The sequence below is a fragment of the Schistocerca piceifrons genome, chromosome 1 (assembly GCF_021461385.2).
Source record: "Schistocerca piceifrons isolate TAMUIC-IGC-003096 chromosome 1, iqSchPice1.1, whole genome shotgun sequence".
Lineage (NCBI taxonomy): Eukaryota > Metazoa > Arthropoda > Insecta > Orthoptera > Acrididae > Schistocerca > Schistocerca piceifrons.
Window position 1 is genome coordinate 837,412,403 of NC_060138.1, and position 17,727 is coordinate 837,430,129.

General features: G+C 45.4%; 1 protein-coding gene across 2 annotated transcripts in view; it reads right to left on the reverse strand.

Moving 5' to 3' along the window:
• LOC124794115 overlaps positions 1–17,727 on the reverse strand; it is a 157,103-nt gene that overhangs the window by 26,579 nt on the left and 112,797 nt on the right. For both annotated transcript variants that reach the window (XM_047258073.1, XM_047258074.1), the window contains one exon: positions 3,871–4,070. In XM_047258073.1, coding sequence (XP_047114029.1) covers positions 3,871–4,070 — 200 coding nt within the window. The remainder of the gene's footprint in view (positions 1–3,870; positions 4,071–17,727) is intronic.

Sequence of the window (17,727 nt, forward strand, 5' to 3'; positions counted from 1 at the left end):
CACTATGGGACTTAACATCTGAGGTCATCAGTCCCCTAGATCTTAGAACTACGTAAACCTAACTAACCTAAGGACATCACACACATTCATGCCTGAGGCAGGATTCGAACCTGCGACTGTAGCGGTCGCGCGGTTCCAGACTGTAGCGCCTAGAATCGCTCGGCCACTCCGGCCGGCTATCCCATGCATCCTGATTGCAAATTTGTAGGTCAGTCTGGTCATTCGAATGCTAGGCTACCATTCATGAACAGCATTCCAAGGGGTATTTTCGAGCAGGATTACATACCGCTGTTGTGATTCAACATGCTCTACAGAATGTTGACATGTTGTCTTGGCCGGCTCCATTACCAGATCTGTCTACAAGCGGGCACGTATGGTACGTCATCGGACAACATCCCCAGTGTTATCCACAAACAGCATTAACCGTCCCTTTATTAACCGACCAAGTGCAACAAAATGACATCCGGCACCTGTACATCACAATGCACGTTGAACATTCTGGAGTTTACAGCAGTTATTAACGTACCGGTATGTCACATTTGCAATGGCTTCTCGCGCTTACGTTAACTTGTGATCGTGCAATGTTAATTACTAGACAAACGTATTCCCGAAATTTCATTACTCACCGGTAATTAATTTTTGGTGTTACGATTTTTTCCCGTCAGTTATGTCTGTAACAGCTGTGTTACACAAACCCACTGTCATTTTTAAAACAAGCCTTATATTGCGCGTAAAATAACTACGTAGCCAAAAGATCAGAGCGTTCAGAGGAGATAAGCAGAAACACTTTTGTAACTGACAAAAATGTCACAGGTGCAACCTGCACCGTTCCCCGTTACGGATCCATGAAGGTTTTGAAGCTAGTCGTGTTCAAAGCCAGTGTTCAAATTGTTTTAAAAAACATGATGTTGATCTCCAATGGATTTCTTTTTATTGAGCGAGATGAAGCGTTTGGTGCACGAGACATCAATAGGCGCTTTAGAAGAGCTGTTTGCCTATTTGGCTGAGGCCGCAGCCGTTACTCGAGAATCACCACGTTGTTTAGAGTGTGTTATACAATAATTAGTACGCAGGTCCCAGTTGTGCATACACCGCCTTTGTATTATATATCACTAGAATCAAAACCTTCCTGGCGGCGACACAACCCAACGGCGACATTTTTGTCATATGAAAAAGTGTTTCTTCTACTCTCTTCTAGACATTAAAATTGAATATACGTAGTTCTTTTACATCCTGTATAGTGCAGAACTCAATAATACACTGAAGCATCAAAGAGACATATAGACATGGTATTCAAATACAGAGATTTGTAAACAGGCAGAATACGATACTGCGGTCGCCAGTGTCTATGTAAGAGAACAAGTGTCTGGCGCTGTTTTTAGATCGGTTACTGCTGCTACAATGACAGATTATGAAGATTGAAGTGAGTTAGAACGTGGTGTTATAGTCGGCGAACGAGCGATGGATCACAGTATCTCCGAGGTAGCGATGAAGTGGGGATTTTCCCGTACGACCATTTCACGAGTGTGCGAGGAATCCGGAAGAACATCAAATCTCCGGAAAAGGATCCTGCAAGAACGGGATCAATGACGACTGAAGAGAATTGTCCAATGTTACAGAAGTGCAACCCTTTCGCAAATTGTTGCAGATTTCAATGCTTGGTTATCAACAAGTGTCAGCGTGCGAACCATTCAACGAAACCATCATCGATATGGGCTTTTGGATGATGACTGCACGACACACAGCTTTAGGCCTCGCTTGGGCCCGTCAACACCGGCATTGGACTGTTGTTGACTGGAAACATGTTGCCTGGTCGGAGGAGTCTCGTTTCAGATTGTATCGAGCAGATGGACTTGTACGGGTATGGAGACAACCTCAGGAATCCATGGACTCTGCATGTCAGCAGGGGACTGTTCAAGCTGGTGGAGGCTCTGTAATGGTGTGGCGCTTGTGCAGTTGCAGTGACGCGGGCCCCCTGATATGTCTAAATACGACTCTGACAGGTAACACGTACGTAAGCATCCTGTCTGATGAGCTGCATCCATTCATGTTCAGTGTGCACTCTGACGGACTTGGGCAATCCCAGCAGGACAAAGGGACACCCCACACGTCCAGAATTGCTACAGAGTGGCTCCAGCAACACTCTTCTGAGTTTAAACACTTCGACTGGCCACCAAGCTCCCCAGACATGAACATTATTGAGCATATCTGGGATGCCTTGCAACGTGTTGTTCAGAAGAGGTCTCCACCCCCTCGCACTCTTATGGATTTATGGACAGCCCTGCAGGATTCATGGTTCAAAATGGTTCAAATGGCTCTGAGCACTATGGGACTTAACTTCTGAGGTCATCAGTCCCCTAGAACTGAGAACCACTTAAACCTAGTTAACCTAAGGATATCACACACATCCATGTCCGAGGCAGGATTCGAACCTGCGACCGTAGCGGTCGCGCGGTTCCAGACTGTAGCGCCTAGAACCGCTCGGCCACTCTGGCCGGGTGGATTCATGGTATCAGTCCCCTCCAGCACTACTTCAGACATTAGTCACATCTATGCCACGTCGTGTTGCGGCACTTCTGCATGCTCGTGGGTGCCCTACACGATATTAGGCAGGTGTACCAATTTCCTTGGCTCTTAAGCGTACGTCGAAATGAAGTGGCTAGTTTGTAACAGATCCAGATGGAGAGTTCCGAACCAGTCGAAAAATTGGCGATGGAAAGTACACCAGCAATTATCTTGCTTGGCATGGAAAATCGCGAAAGGTCGAAAACTATAAGGGGCGATCAAAAAGTTTCCGTTCGAAGGCCGTGCAGTCCAGAGTTAGTATGCCAATCAGGCAAAATCACCGGGAGCATTAACACAATCATCCAACCGATGCACCAGGCTGAAGACAGCCGTTTGATAAAATACAGTGGCGTACTGCGTGAAGAAATCCGTAACTGCCCGCTGTACATCCTCGTTTGACAGGAATCGTCGATCCTTCAAGGCATTTTTTAAGGTCAGAAGGGGTGATAATCGCATGAGGTGCGATCAGATTATAGGCCGGCTGCTCGAGTTTGAGTTGGCGCAACTATTGCTTTACGACATTTGACACAGCAAGGAACTTGGTGCAACGTTCCAAAACGGGGGTTTTCACAGACATGCTGCCCCATACACATTCCTCTTTCCCCCAATGAATATCTACTGGTGTTTGCCTTCGGCAACCAAGAGAAGAATATCAATGCGTTGGTCCTGTTTGGACGCATTTGGTAAATAAGTCGCCATATTACGTTTCCATATTATCTGCACGCACGTCGGAAAGACATAAATGCCACACTAATCCCTTGCCTACCTGTCGGTGGTTATATACTTGCATCGGAGGCGCACTGTGTTTTTTATACCCTGGAGCAACGCCCTCCCAAACGGAAACACTTTGGTCGCACACATAGCTGTATGAGTTTTTGGGCGCCATTCTTCGAATTAGAATACAGTCAACAGTCATCGATGCATAAACGTGAAGTGGCTGGTTCAAATGGCTCTGAGCACTTTGGGACTCAACTTCTGAAGTCATCAGTCCCCTGGAACTTAGAACTAATTAAACCTAACTAACCTAAGGACATCACACACATCCATGCCCAAGGCAGGATTCGAACCCGCGACCGTAGCGGTCTCGCGGCTCCAGACTGTAGCGCTTAGAACCGCACGGCCACTCCGGCCGGCTAAACATAATTAAACCTAACTAACCTAAGGACATCACACACATACATGCCCAAGGCAGGATTCGAACCCGCGACCGTAGCGGTCTCGCGGCTCCAGACTGTAGCGCCTAGAACCGCACGGTCACTCCGGCCGGCTAAACATGAAGTGAATGAGTCATAATAATAAACTTACCTATAATTCTAATTTCGGCAGAAGATAAATACTGTAGACTGTTGAACCAGTAGGCACGATAGAAGGAGTACATTGCGTCGGCGAGAGCAAACATCTGTGATGTCTTTGGTTCTTGCTCCTTGCACAGCGCACTGAACTCGCCACGAAAGAAGAGGTACTGCTCGTGATAGTCTAGTAAACCTTCATTCAGTAGCGGCCGCCTGTAACATACAAGATTAAAAGTTAAAAAAGAAAACGAAAACAGTAAAATCAGCGTGCCAAATCACGTGCAGTGAACGTAATGTAAAAATGTTAATAATTTTCACTCAGCAGCGAAGTGCGCACTGACTTGTAACTTCCTGGCAGATTAACACTGTTTTGGACCGGGAGTTGAACACAGAACTTTTGACTTTTTTAACAAAAGTTCCTTTATTGTAATGAATTACAATGTTTTACAACATTATGTAATTATTGATACAAAGTTTTGCCATTATCAAGACATGCCCCAAATTATTTACATAAAGGTGACAATAATAGTGTACAGTTTGTATCCACAAGAAAAACACACATATATACAGAAATAATACTGCAGAGAAATGGTGTAGAGGATTTGTTTCCTGAATGAATTTTCATTCTGTATCTGAGCGTGTACTGATTTGAAACTTTCGGGATCGAATCCTGGTACAGCCTTTTAAACTTCCAGGAAATTTCACATCAGTGCACACTCCACTACAGAGTGTAAATCAATTCAGAAAATTATCCTCTAGGTCAGTGCTCCGCAATAATCAGAAACACCATAAAGGAGCAATAGGTGACAACATGCACCTTGAGGATAGTCTACGCTTAAACAGCCTCGAAAACAGAGATGTATTTCAAACTGCCCTACAGTTAGTAACACGACTTAATTACCCAGAAAGAAAGAAATTACTCTACTACGGAACAGACTGATCGCTTGGTCCTACGAACAGAAAACCTTCCAACTCACAAACCAGAGCTCTGTAGACTCCTGGCGGTGGTATGAACATGGAGAGGACCTAAACAGTATCTTCAAGGATTTAGTGAGAGCACACGAGCGGGTTTACTTCGAATTTAAAGAAACTGAACCCAGAAGTTATGCAGAGACAAGATATCCCCCACCCTCAAGATCGTACACCTGAATTGTATTAGGAGTAGAATAGTTAGCACAAAAAAAGCGGTTTGATGGACGAAGTACAGGCCGATGTCGCTTGTTTACGGTAACCCTACACGCGTGATGGTAAAATACTTGGTCTCCCAACACAATGTATGACAATTGTGGGGTAAAGAACGCCGAAGCAGCAATCGTGGTGGCAAACACACGAATTGCAGTAACAAAAATAACAACTATGTACTGAACGCATTGTAAGAGCGGAAATTACATTGAGAAGAGTATCATGGGTAGTCGCGTCATTCTACAGACAGTACTCATATCTGATTGAATCCTTTGCAAACTCAATTAAGAAAATAGGAGGTTTCATAATGGGCAAAACATTACTCATCCTCGCAGTCATTAACCCACGCTCAGCACTCTGGCATGCTGATTGGACAGATCCCAAAGGACGTGTAATAACGGACGTCATAAGTCACTGCAGCCTTTTGGTGTTCAATAAGGTAGGGCAAGCACCAACATAGTGTGGCAATGCCGGAGGTATCAGTAACACAGACATTTTATTAGCAAACGGAACATCTGTAACACATATCACTGACTGGCAAAGTAATGACAGAGCGACACACAGCGATCACAATACAATCATTATACGCACTGCTACACACATAAACACAAACACATTCACTTAACAACAACCGCGATTGGTGCAGAACGGGGCAAACTGGCGGACAATAAAAGATACTATAGCAGAATTACCCTTGCACACCACCCGAGGAAGTATTGATTACAGAATTCACTTATTAACTTATCTACTACTTAAACCTCAGATCGCTGCAATCCCACAGGTCAATGACATAAGTAAACAAAGTATACCGTGGTCGACATTATTAACAAAAATAAGGAAGTCCTCACGAGAGAAAATACGATGCTACCAACGAGCAAAGACAGCACAAGAAATACAAACCAGGCTGTAACAATATCTTGAGCCAAACGACGAAACAAAGCAGAATTACAAAAAGCACTGCAGGACCGTTGGGACAATTTTATCAGCACTAATTTACAGAGTAACGTATGCGGAGAGCCCTTCAAAATATAAACTGAGACACTACAAACACCAACGGCAATGTCAACACTAAAGCGACAAGATGGAACAATGACGCAGGGCTAGAGATGCTCGGTAGGTTATCAGCTAAATAAGTTACTACAAGACGATGACCCTTCACGCGACCATCACCACCATATAAACTTACGCAGACAAATGGACATCAACGACATAAGTGGAGGAATCACTACTCCTTTCGCACGTGACGAGACTGCGCTGGTAATACAGAAACTTACAGGTAGAAAAGCTCCGGGCCCAGATGGAGTCGAATCGAAAACATTTAAAGCTAGCCGGCCGCAGTGGCCGAGCGGTTCTAGGCTCTTCAGTTCGGAACCGCGCTGCTGCTACGGTCGCAGGTTCGAATCCTGCCTCAGGCATGGATGTGTGTGATGTCCTTAGGTTAGTTAGGTTTAAGTAGTTCTAAGTATAGGGCACTGATGACCTCAGATGTTAAATCCCATAGTGCTTGGAACCATTTGAACACTTAAAGCTGCTGCACCACAAATCGTCCCCTACCTGACGAACTTACTTAATAACTCTTTACAGCAAAGGAAGACGGCTGATGCAGTGATTATCGAAAAATAGGAAGACAAGGACTCAACAGACCGCAAATCACACAGACCGACCTGCCTACTGAATGTACTAGGCAAGGTCCAGGACACTGACTACAGTCACACAGACAGCTTCTGGATATCAGTCTAAATCAGTGTGTGTTCCGGCCGCACAAGCCTATCGAAGATGCAGTAAATAGGGCTTTACATGTAACTCGGAGCACACAGGACAAATGCAATTTGTATATGGTGGCAGTATTGATTGATGTGTGTGGTACCTTTGACAACCTTTGATGGCCTGCGCTATTCGTAAAGTTGAGTCAAATGCAAATCCTAATAGCTTTATATAACAGCTTCCTCGGTTACTACAGATGCAGAGTTGTAGAATGGCGAGCGGACCGCCAAAGAGTTGTCAAGAAAATCAGCAAAGGGTGCCCGCAGGGCATATTCTGGGATATTGCTGCTGAGCCGCTGATGGTCCAGACAGAGATGATAGAGCAACTTAGATAGTAGCGTACGCTGATGATTTGTTCGTAGTGGTATCGGGAAACTCAAGAACACACTTAGAACAAAAGACTACGCAGTTCCTCATAGACATGAATGAATAGTGTAATAATAGTAAACTTACAACTGCAGCTAATAATACACTCCTGGAAATGGAAAAAAGAACACATTGATACCGGTGTGTCAGACCCACCATACTTGCTCCGGACACTGCGAGAGAGCTGTACAAGCAATGATCACACGCACGGCACAGCGGACACACCAGGAACCGTGGTGTTGGCCGTCGAATGGCGCTAGCTGCGCAGCATTTGTGCACCGCCGCCGTCAGTGTCAGCCAGTTTGCCGTGGCATACGGAGCTCCATCGCAGTCTTTAACACTGGTAGCATGCCGCGACAGCGTGGACGTGAACCGTATGTGCAGTTGACGGACTTTGAGCGAGGGCGTATAGTGGGCATGCGGGAGGCCGGGTGGACGTACAGCCGAATTGCTCAACACGTGGGGCGTGAGGTCTCCACAGTACATCGATGTTGTCGCCAGTGGTCGGCGGAAGGTGCACTTGCCCGTCGACCTGGGACCGGACCGCAGCGACGCACGGATGCACGCCAAGACCGTAGGATCCTACGCAGTGCCGTAGGGGACCGCACCGCCACTTCCCAGCAAATTAGGGACACTGTTGCTCCTGGGGTATCGGCGAGGACCATTCGCAACCGTCTCCATGAAGCTGGGCTACGGTCCCGCACACCGTTAGGCCGTCTTCCGCTCACGCCCCAACATCGTGCAGCCCGCCTCCAGTGGTGTCACGACAGGCGTGAATGGAGGGACGAATGGAGACGTGTCGTCTTCAGCGATGAGAGTCGCTTCTGCCTTGGTGCCAATGATGGTCGTATGCGTGTTTGGCGCCGTGCAGGTGAGCGCCACAATCAGGACTGCATACGACCGAGGCACACAGGGCCAACACCCGGCATCATGGTGTGGGGAGCGATCTCCTACACTGGCCGTACACCACTGGTGATCGTCGAGGGGACACTGAATAGTGCACGGTACATCCAAACCGTCATCGAACCCATCGTTCTACCATTCATAGACCGGCAAGGGAACTTGCTGTTCCAACAGGACAATGCACGTCCGCATGTATCCCGTGCCACCCAACGTGCTCTAGAAGGTGTAAGTCAACTACCCTGGCCAGCAAGATCTCCGGATCTGTCCCCCCTTGAGCATGTTTGGGACTGGATGAAGCGTCGTCTCACGCGGTCTGCACGTCCAGCACGAACGCTGGTCCAACTGAGGCGCCAGGTGGAAATGGCATGGCAAGCCGTTCCACAGGACTACATCCAGCATCTCTACGATCGTCTCCATGGGAGAATAGCAGCCTGCATTGCTGCGAAAGGTGGATATACACTGTACTAGTGCCGACATTGTGCATGCTCTGTTGCCTGTGTCTATGTGCCTGTGGTTCTGTCAGTGTGATCATGTGATGTATCTGACCCCAGGAATGTGTCAATAAAGTTTCCCCTTCCTGGGACAATGAATTCACGGTGTTCTTATTTCAATTTCCAGGAGTGTACATTGTACTTACTTCTGAAAGGCGAAATTAAAAGGAGGCCAGTATCGAGCTAAATAACACATCCTTGCAACGGAAAGAATGACAAGATATCTAGGTTTACACGTTGACGATAAACTGAAGTTCATTGAACATGTCAGACTTACAACCCAGAAAGCAATAAAAATAATGCATAAATTAACGAGACTATATACTTCAAAATATAGACAACCTATAAAGACGTTACATACGAATCATATCGCTCTACTCGAATCCATAGTATGCTTTGCAGCGAGAGCTTGGGCGCATGGACTGAGGCTCGCAACACATAAAATCATTGAGAGAGGTGGCCAAAAAATGTTCTGCTCAGGATGTCGGAGGCCTTTGGCACAACATTGGCCGAGGCACTATGTGTGGTGATCGGAGGGTGCCCCGTTGACACCACCATCTGTTAAAGAGCAGCAGCGTACTGCTAGAAGAAAAGCAGAGGCGACAAGGTATTTGACATTATAGGAGAGGACATCACAGAATGGTGCCAACTAAACCGCTGGCGAAATGTTACCTGGTAGAGAGAATAGGATTCGACAGCAAAGGGGCGTAAGGGGCGTCGCGTCTACACTTTTTCCCCAAGCAGCAAGAAACGAATGAGGCTAAAACATACGAGGGGCGTTTGAAAAGTCCATGCAAACCCGAGAGATGGCACCACTGACACGTATCGAGGTCATGTTTAGTTAGTAGCATCTTTGGAAAGAACGCACACCAAGTTTCAGCCATATTGGCGTATTTCTTTGTCGTTGGCATTTGTGTGAAATAAGGAAGTCGAGTGATTGTCAAAAAATGGACGAAAAAGAATTTCGTGTGGTGATTAAACATTACTTTATGAAAGGCAAAACGCCTCAGGAGACTAAAGGGAAGCTTGATAAACATTACGCTGATTCTGCACCTTTGATTAGAACAGTTTATAAGTGGTTGCAAAAATTTCGGAGTGGCCACATGGGCACAAGTGATGCTGAACGTTCTGGACGCCTTGTGGAGGTTACGACTACAGAAATCATTGATAAAATCCATGATATGGTGATGGATGACAGAAGAGTTAAGGTGCGTGAGATTGCTAGTGCGCATCTCGAATGAACGGGTACTTAATATTTTGTATAAACATTTGGACATGAGAAAGTATGCCGGCCGCGGTGGCCGAGCGGTTCTAGGCGCTACGGTCTGGAACCGCGCGACCGCTACGGTCGCAGGTTCGAATCCTGCCTCGGGCATGGATGTGTGTGATGTCCTTAGGTTAGTTAGGTTTAAGTAGCTCTACGTTCTAGGGAACTGATGACCACAGATAAGTCCCATTGTGCTCAGAGCGATTTGAACCATGAGAAAGTATCTGCAAGATGAGTTCCGCGATTACTCACGCTTGACCAAAAACGAAATCGTGTGAAGTGTTGCAAGGATGGTTTGCAGCTGTTCAGGAAGAATCCGCAGGACTTTACAGCGTCGTTTCGTCACTGGGGATAAAACATGAATGCATTACTATACTCCTGAGACCAAACAACAATCTAAACAGTGGGTTACCAAGGGAGAATCTGCACCAAAAAAGGCGAAGACCATTCCTTCGGAAGGAAAGGTAATGGCGACTGTCTTTTGGAATTCGCAAGGGATAATTCTCATCGACTAGCTGGAAAAGGGTAAAACTATTACAGGTGCATATCATTCCTCGTTATTGGGCCGTTTGATAAACAGAGCTGCAAAAAAAACACCGGTGATGGGACTGCAAAAAAGTCCTTTTCCATCACGACAATGCACAAGCACACACCTCAGCAGTTGTGGTAGCAAAATCAATGGAAATAGGATTCCAACTCGTTTCACATCCCTCCTATTCTCCAGACTTGGCTCCCTCGGAATACTATTTGTTCCCCAATTTGAAGAAATGGCTGGCGGAACAAAAATTTTATTCAAACGAGGAGGTGATTGCAGCAACTAATAGCTGTTTTGCAGACTTGGACAATTCCTATTATTCGGAAGGGATCAACGAATTAGAACAGCGTTGGACGAAGTGTATAAGTCTAAAAGGAGACTATGTCGAAAAATTAAAAAAAAGGTTTACCCCAAACACGTAAGTAGTTTTTATTTTTGCACGGACTTTTCAAACACCCCTCGTATATATACCGCATATGGTATGGTCCATTTCCTCACTGGCCATGGCCCATATCCAGTACGCCTCCATCGGTTCGGTCTCTGTCAAACATCCACGCGCACTAGCGGTGAACTGGGAACTCCCGAACATGTCACTTTATACTGTGACAGACCGACACACGTACCACTGAGTATGACAACACACGACAAATTCCAGGACAGTTGGACGACTGGAGCATACTAAATGACATAACTGATAACGTGTCACGTACGTTCCACGAATTTTACAAAGAAGAACAAACACACAAACACGGGAACAAGATGCTTGGAATGACACAGACACAGATACAAACACAGAAACAGACTCATACGCTGAAGCATATGCGAACAATGAAATTAATATACAGCCCTAGATGTAAGATAAAACTAAACTAAGGAACACAGAAATAGACCTACCCGAACGAGCAACCGATGAAGAAATGTTCCGTGCGTTGGTCTGCAGTGAATTAAGAGGGAACATCACTTTAGTGTTTGTGAAGACCGAGCCACTTCTATGCTTAGCGAAAGGATTCGTGAGTAAAGTACGTGAAATCAATAGTAATTTACGAACTAGCCATTGTCTCATTCGCCACGAATCCGTTGTTGCTAAGTCTTTGCCATCTCCTCTGAAAATTGTGATGGACGAGTAGCGAAAGCCGTGAACTTCAACAAACCGCGCCCCCTAAATATACGGCTTTTTAACGTTTTTTGTCAAGAAATGGATCACAGCGTGCTTTTACACTACTGCTGCAGACAGAAGTACGGTGGTTACCTTGAGGTGAAGCTTTAATCCGAATGCCTGAAATTAAAGAGATGAGGCAACGACTCCCATACCCGGGACCAAAGGTATATCGGCCCCCCTCCCCCCACCCGTTTCACGGAAAGGAAAAATATAGTGTGGTCAGTTTTTTTATCCAATAAAATGATTTAAAAATCGGTATTACGTAGGTTTTTAACAGGGTCTAAACCAGAACTTTTTTATGGCTACTTGCAAGTCGCCATTCGTCTTCCAAAATATTAAAAATACTCCATAGCCCCAGGTCTAGCTTCTCACCCCCCCCCCCCCCCCCCAACAACAAAAACTATTGTATGGGCGCCTTTGAGATGATGTGCCTGCATTTTTTACTATTAAGGGGCATGGCTATGCAGATTTATTTGCACATGATGAATGGGTGTCTAAGTTAGCATATCTTTACGATACTTTCATACTTTTATGTGTAATAAACAGAATAATGGAAGGTAGAAACGAAAGTATTATGACTAGTATGGATAATATTCTAGGATTTATTAATAAGGTACATTTGTGGATACAAACAATTGAAAATGGATCTTGTGAGATGTTTCCAATTGTCTGGCACATTACTGACGATAATAAAGTATTGATGGACTTAGTTACAGAACATTTAGCGCTCTTTCTGCAGAATTAAAAAAAAAAGTGGAGATAGTGTTGAAGACCATAAGTGCGTTCGTGATCCATTCGTGGACTCGAAATATCTTTCGAATAATTTGGGTTTACGCTTGAGGAACTGGCAGACAGAAGATTGAAATCAAAATTTTTCGAAGTGCCTTTGGATACATTTTGGATGTCAATAAGCAGTGAATACCCGGCTATCTCCGAGAAAGCAGTTAACTTGTTATTGTCATTTTCAACTACATATTTGTGTGAACTGGGCTTCTCGACATTGAGTCAAATTAAAACATTAAGGAGACAGAGACTCAAATCCATCGATGATTAATTGAGGCGAGCTTTGTCAACGACTCTGCCACGAATCTGCCGTCAGTGCACAAGGAAGGTACCACTAGAGTTATTTACTGTAAAATTCGCATTAGAAATTATTAACAAATAAATACAGGAGTATATTTCTGTTTCATAATAATAATAATAACTGATTACACAACAACTTAATAATTCGTAATTATGTTAAGAATCACAAGATTTTGAAGGGACAGACATTTTGGTATGCCGTGTTGAGTTTAGATGTACCGTGAGTAATAAATGGTTGCCGAACACAGCTCTAGGTTGTGGCTGAGCCATTTCTTTGCAGGATCCTTCCTTCCAGGAGTGTTTATCTCGCAAGATATGAAGGAGAACTTCAGTGAAGTTTGGAAGGCAGGAGAGAGCTACTGGCGCCGCTAAAGCTGTGAGGGCGGGCCGTGAGTCGAGCCTGCATAGATCAGAGGAAGAGTAGGTGCCCATGAAAGGCGACGTTCCGGGCTCCAGTCCCGGTACGACAAACAGTTTTAATCGTACAGGGACCTTCGTATTTGGATTAGCAGAACTCTCTAAGAAAGATGCCTCCTAATCGATAAACGTGAATGTAATGTCAAACAGTTCAACTAACCCAGTCCCTTGCATCCACTCCAACATTTGACCACAGCACAATTTGATCGCTTAAGGTACTCTTATTTCAGGTCCGCCCTTGCAACTACTAAAAAAGAGTGTACTTGTTTCTGTGTAAGCGTCTTGTTTTATTCATTTAAACCATTGTCGGTAGTTATGGTTTCTGCCTGCATCAGGAAGTGTCGTCTGCATGCACATTTGTCTGGTATTGTGCGTTTCACACTGGAATCTTCGGTCTATTTGCAACTTGATGTACAGCAGTAAAAGTTTACAGACGTAAAAAACGACGAAATAATACACCACTATTGCATGCAAATATTTGTTTACATTGTTGTGCAACCAAAAAAAATGGTTCAAATGGCTTTGAGCACTATGGGACTTAACATCTGCGGTCATCAGTCCCCTAGAACTTAGAACTACTTAAACCTAACTAACCTAAAGACATCACACACATCCATGCCCGAGGCAGGATTCGAACCTGCGACCGTAGCAGTCCCGTGGTTCCGGACTGCGCGCCTAGAACCACTAGACCACCGCGGCCGGCTTGTGCAACCAGCCGCTGGGGATGCAACTTGATGTGTAGTGCTTTGAGTCTCCAGTCCGACAGCGCAAGTTACGAGATGGCAACTGTAGCCCTAAGATGAGCGTTCCATAAATCGATGTATGTGTGCCAAGTGTATCTTTCGATGAGGACAGAAGCGTCAAAATCTATCACGGTATTATAAAATGAACAGCAATTAACTGCAATCTGAGACAGTTTTTTCCCCTAATTAACGACTGCGTTACCCATAGCAGTGTGAACGACGAGAAGACTAAATACTGAAAGTTAAATTGCAGAAGAACTCGTTCTCCTCGTAGAGTGATCTTCGGATACCAGTGTTACTTGAGAGAAACAGTGTCAATTAGAATGTGAAAGGCCCAGTTTCAGCGGAAAGCAGCAGATACCATGATATGGGATGTCATGTGGCTGAAAATCACAAATAATTTCCCTGTAATGTATTCCGGTTGCTGACCATTGTTCTTGATGTGCAGTGTACCATTCCAGCTCTGCTTACGAGCTAGTTACGTTTAGACTTCGCGCTAAGGTTTGTTTTGTATGTGAAAGATGGAAATAGGTGGATATTGACTAAAGTATCTGCGCAGACGTGACAATGCCGCTACACAACACTGCCGACACAAGGTACTGTATGCGCCGACAGTGGCTCGGCGACAGGCCAGGGAACAGAACCCTACCAGAAGAAAGAAAACTGGCCATGTGAGACAGTGTACGGGGAGCCGAAAGTCTGAAACCGCGTAGAGACCTGCACAGAGGTAAACAAAAACATGGCAGATTTGGGCCGCTGATTGCCGGGTAGATGAAAATGGCACTTGCCACTTGGCATGAGGCGTAAGGCGAGGTCTGCTGTGGCTGAACTCAGCGTTAGAACTGTTCCACCTGGTTTACTGCCACCACGAGGTGAGCACTTCCGTCAGCAGGTTGCATGCACCCCCATGGCAGCTGATCCCACTATTCTGCCGCGATACCCTCGCCAGCTCGTATGTCGCCATCACGATGTGTGCTTGTGGGGATACTAAATCCCTCCTCCCTCAAAAGGTCACGAGGGGCCAAAAATGACCAGGCATGGGCTCCGACCTCAAGCACAGAAGCGGAGAGAGTGCTGGGGACCCCATCACTCGACCAAAATCCAAAGGAGACTTCACTGGATGGACATAAAGCTGCTGAGGCTGAGGCAGTGGCCTGTGCACCATCTGTGTCAATGACAAGGCCATATCCACTGGCAAGTGGGGAGGGGAGGCAAGAGCTATGAGTAAGGTGTGTGGAAGTCCAGGGACCCTGCATTGGTAAGCGTAGGAATGAGCATCGCTGGGGCCTGAGACCGCTAGGGAAGGGAGGGCAGAGGTGGGCATGAATAGGGCTGTAACGTGGAAGCACAATGCTAAAAGTAGGAGTCGGGACTGACCTGGGAGACTGAGTGGGAGGCCGCAGTGGCGGTGGCCCAGTAGGATGTATCTGCAGCTGATTTGCATGATGGGTCAACTGTTCTGACTAACATCTACCCCAAAGAACTGCTGAACTTTGTGGCCCACCACAACACCTGGTAGTCACCACTGTTGCTGGCCAAAAGGCTGGGCCCAACGGTAGTCAGTGGAGGAAAACACAGTGGCCATGATGGTCCAGAGCAGCCACTTGGGATGCAACAAATCTAACAGACCCTGCAATTGGCACCCATGCAACCTGTCCACTAGACTGCGCTGGTTGACTGGTGTCACCTGGTACATAGTAAAAAGACTTGACAATGCATCGTTGTGGTAGAAGCCGATACAAACTTCTTCATCTGAATCTCGAATGCATGTGTGAAGTACTCCACCTCCAAGTTAGAAGCCGGGCGAAATGGGGCAGCAGTCTCATGCTGGATGTTGTCGTAGTAAAAGCAAAACTCTTTGAACTTCTGCGACATAAAATGCTGACTGTTATCAGACACGAGGGTCCTGGAGGAGCCCTTTATAACAAAAGTAACCGAGAACATGTGAAAAACAGTAGTCAGTGATGTGAAGGACAGCCTGCTTACGTACGCGAAATTGGACAAGGCTTTGACCATCAACATCCACATGCTGTCGAAAAGCAGACCCGCGAAATCGACGTGCACCCAGTCCCAAGTGTGCTCCAGGATCTCCCAAGAGGAAAACTGGTGTGGCAGTGTAGCGTGATTCTGCTCACACAGATCCTGCCAGCCATTACAGTACCTGTTCCTTCTGGACTTACAAACCTGACATCAAACGCTGGCTATACTTTCAAACAACCATAACTGTTTATTCCTAAAGTCTTCAATACTAAGATCACTATCTAATTTTAGGTATGCATGTATGTGTGAGTGATTACCTGATGCAAATGGCTCTTCAGCATTACAATATTCACCGTACACTCATCTTTATACAAACAGTAGAAAAGGTGCTTTCTTACCAACACTAATGCTTCCAGAAGTGTGTTCCACAATTTGCGCCAATGGCTTGTTGGGTTTAAAGTTCATCAGTACATTTAAGATAACATTTAATTATGGTGATAAGGTAAGATTATACATATGAGAAACTTCTTCCTTCTTTTTCGTACTAAAAGCTTAACTATTAAAAGCAGTCTTTGAGAAACATGTATTATAATGTAATAATTAAGACTAAGGTGTATGTGTATAAGATAAATGCTTGTACTGGAAGAATTACTAAAGACAATCAGGCATCTAAGAAATTCTCTGAAGAGAAGAGCCTATCGAAAAACGCAGAATATCAATTAGTGATACAAGCTAGATGCGTTTTCGTTACAGGGATTTGATTCCACTGACATTCCTCGGTGTAGACATAATGGTAGAAATCAGTTTGTATTTACAATCCGTTCTGAACCTAAACATTCAGTAGAGGCTAAAAATGTGACTAACTGAGCAGATTTAGGAATGGTGTGTGAAGCAAAAAGTACTTTGTTCCAATACATAAATCCTTTCTTTGTGTAGTCGAAATCGTAGGATTGGAACCAAAGAAGTACAATCAGGTGCAGGCCGAAGTGAAATATAAGGTGCTGGCCGAAGGGAAATATGCTGATTTTATGTGTACTGAAATGTTTATATGACTTTTTGCAAAAGGAAAGCAAAAGTTACACTCTGAGTAGAAAATCTGTGTCGCAGCACCCGTACATGTCGACGATTATTTGTTGTAACTTGGGACTACCTCCCCTGTTACTCATCTGACCTAAAGAGAGCTTTCTGCAGCTATATTAGTATCAGAAGAGCTGTGGTATTGCAAACCAAACTGCGAGGAGCCGCTGAGGCTCTTAAGGGAAAGCTACAGAGAATTTCTGTTTATGCTTAACGGACACAGGTGCAAAAATACATATTTTGGTATTTAATATTGTATAGACCATTGTGGTATGAATATTAGGTCTCCATAAAACAAAAAGAAAGACCCACAAAGGGATAGCAAAGCAGATGTTCAGTGTCGCAACTGATTGCCAGCCAACAGAAGTGACGTTGTACCGGAGCCTTCGCACGAATTATGCCCCAGGGCAATGCACGCAGTGACTGGAATACGCGAGGCCGTAACGCTGGAGTGACAACCACCTGACAGCTTTGCACCTCCATGACAAGCAGAAGGACCCCCTGCGCAGCATCCAGTCAATCATGTAGGAGAAAACACATACGCCACGCCAGGATCCGCATCCACAGAGACATACTCTGGCCAGCTCATCAGGACAGCTGAAACGATTCTCTGGAAAAGCAGGTCATTGCCTGTTGTGATAGCGACCTCCCCTGCTATCAGGGCAAAATCCAACAAGGTTTTCTGCTAAATAGCATCCAACATGAACACGGGAATCTGCTGCTGATCGAATTCCAGATCGCACCTTACCAGGAACTGTAATAGCACATCAGCATTTGGATGCTGGGCGCTGTATTGGTAATGAATGTCATAAGAGTAACTACTGAGGAAGAACGCCCACTTCTGCAATCGGTGGGCAGTCCTGTCCAACAGCTTTAGATGAAGGCCGAATAAGGAGACTTGTG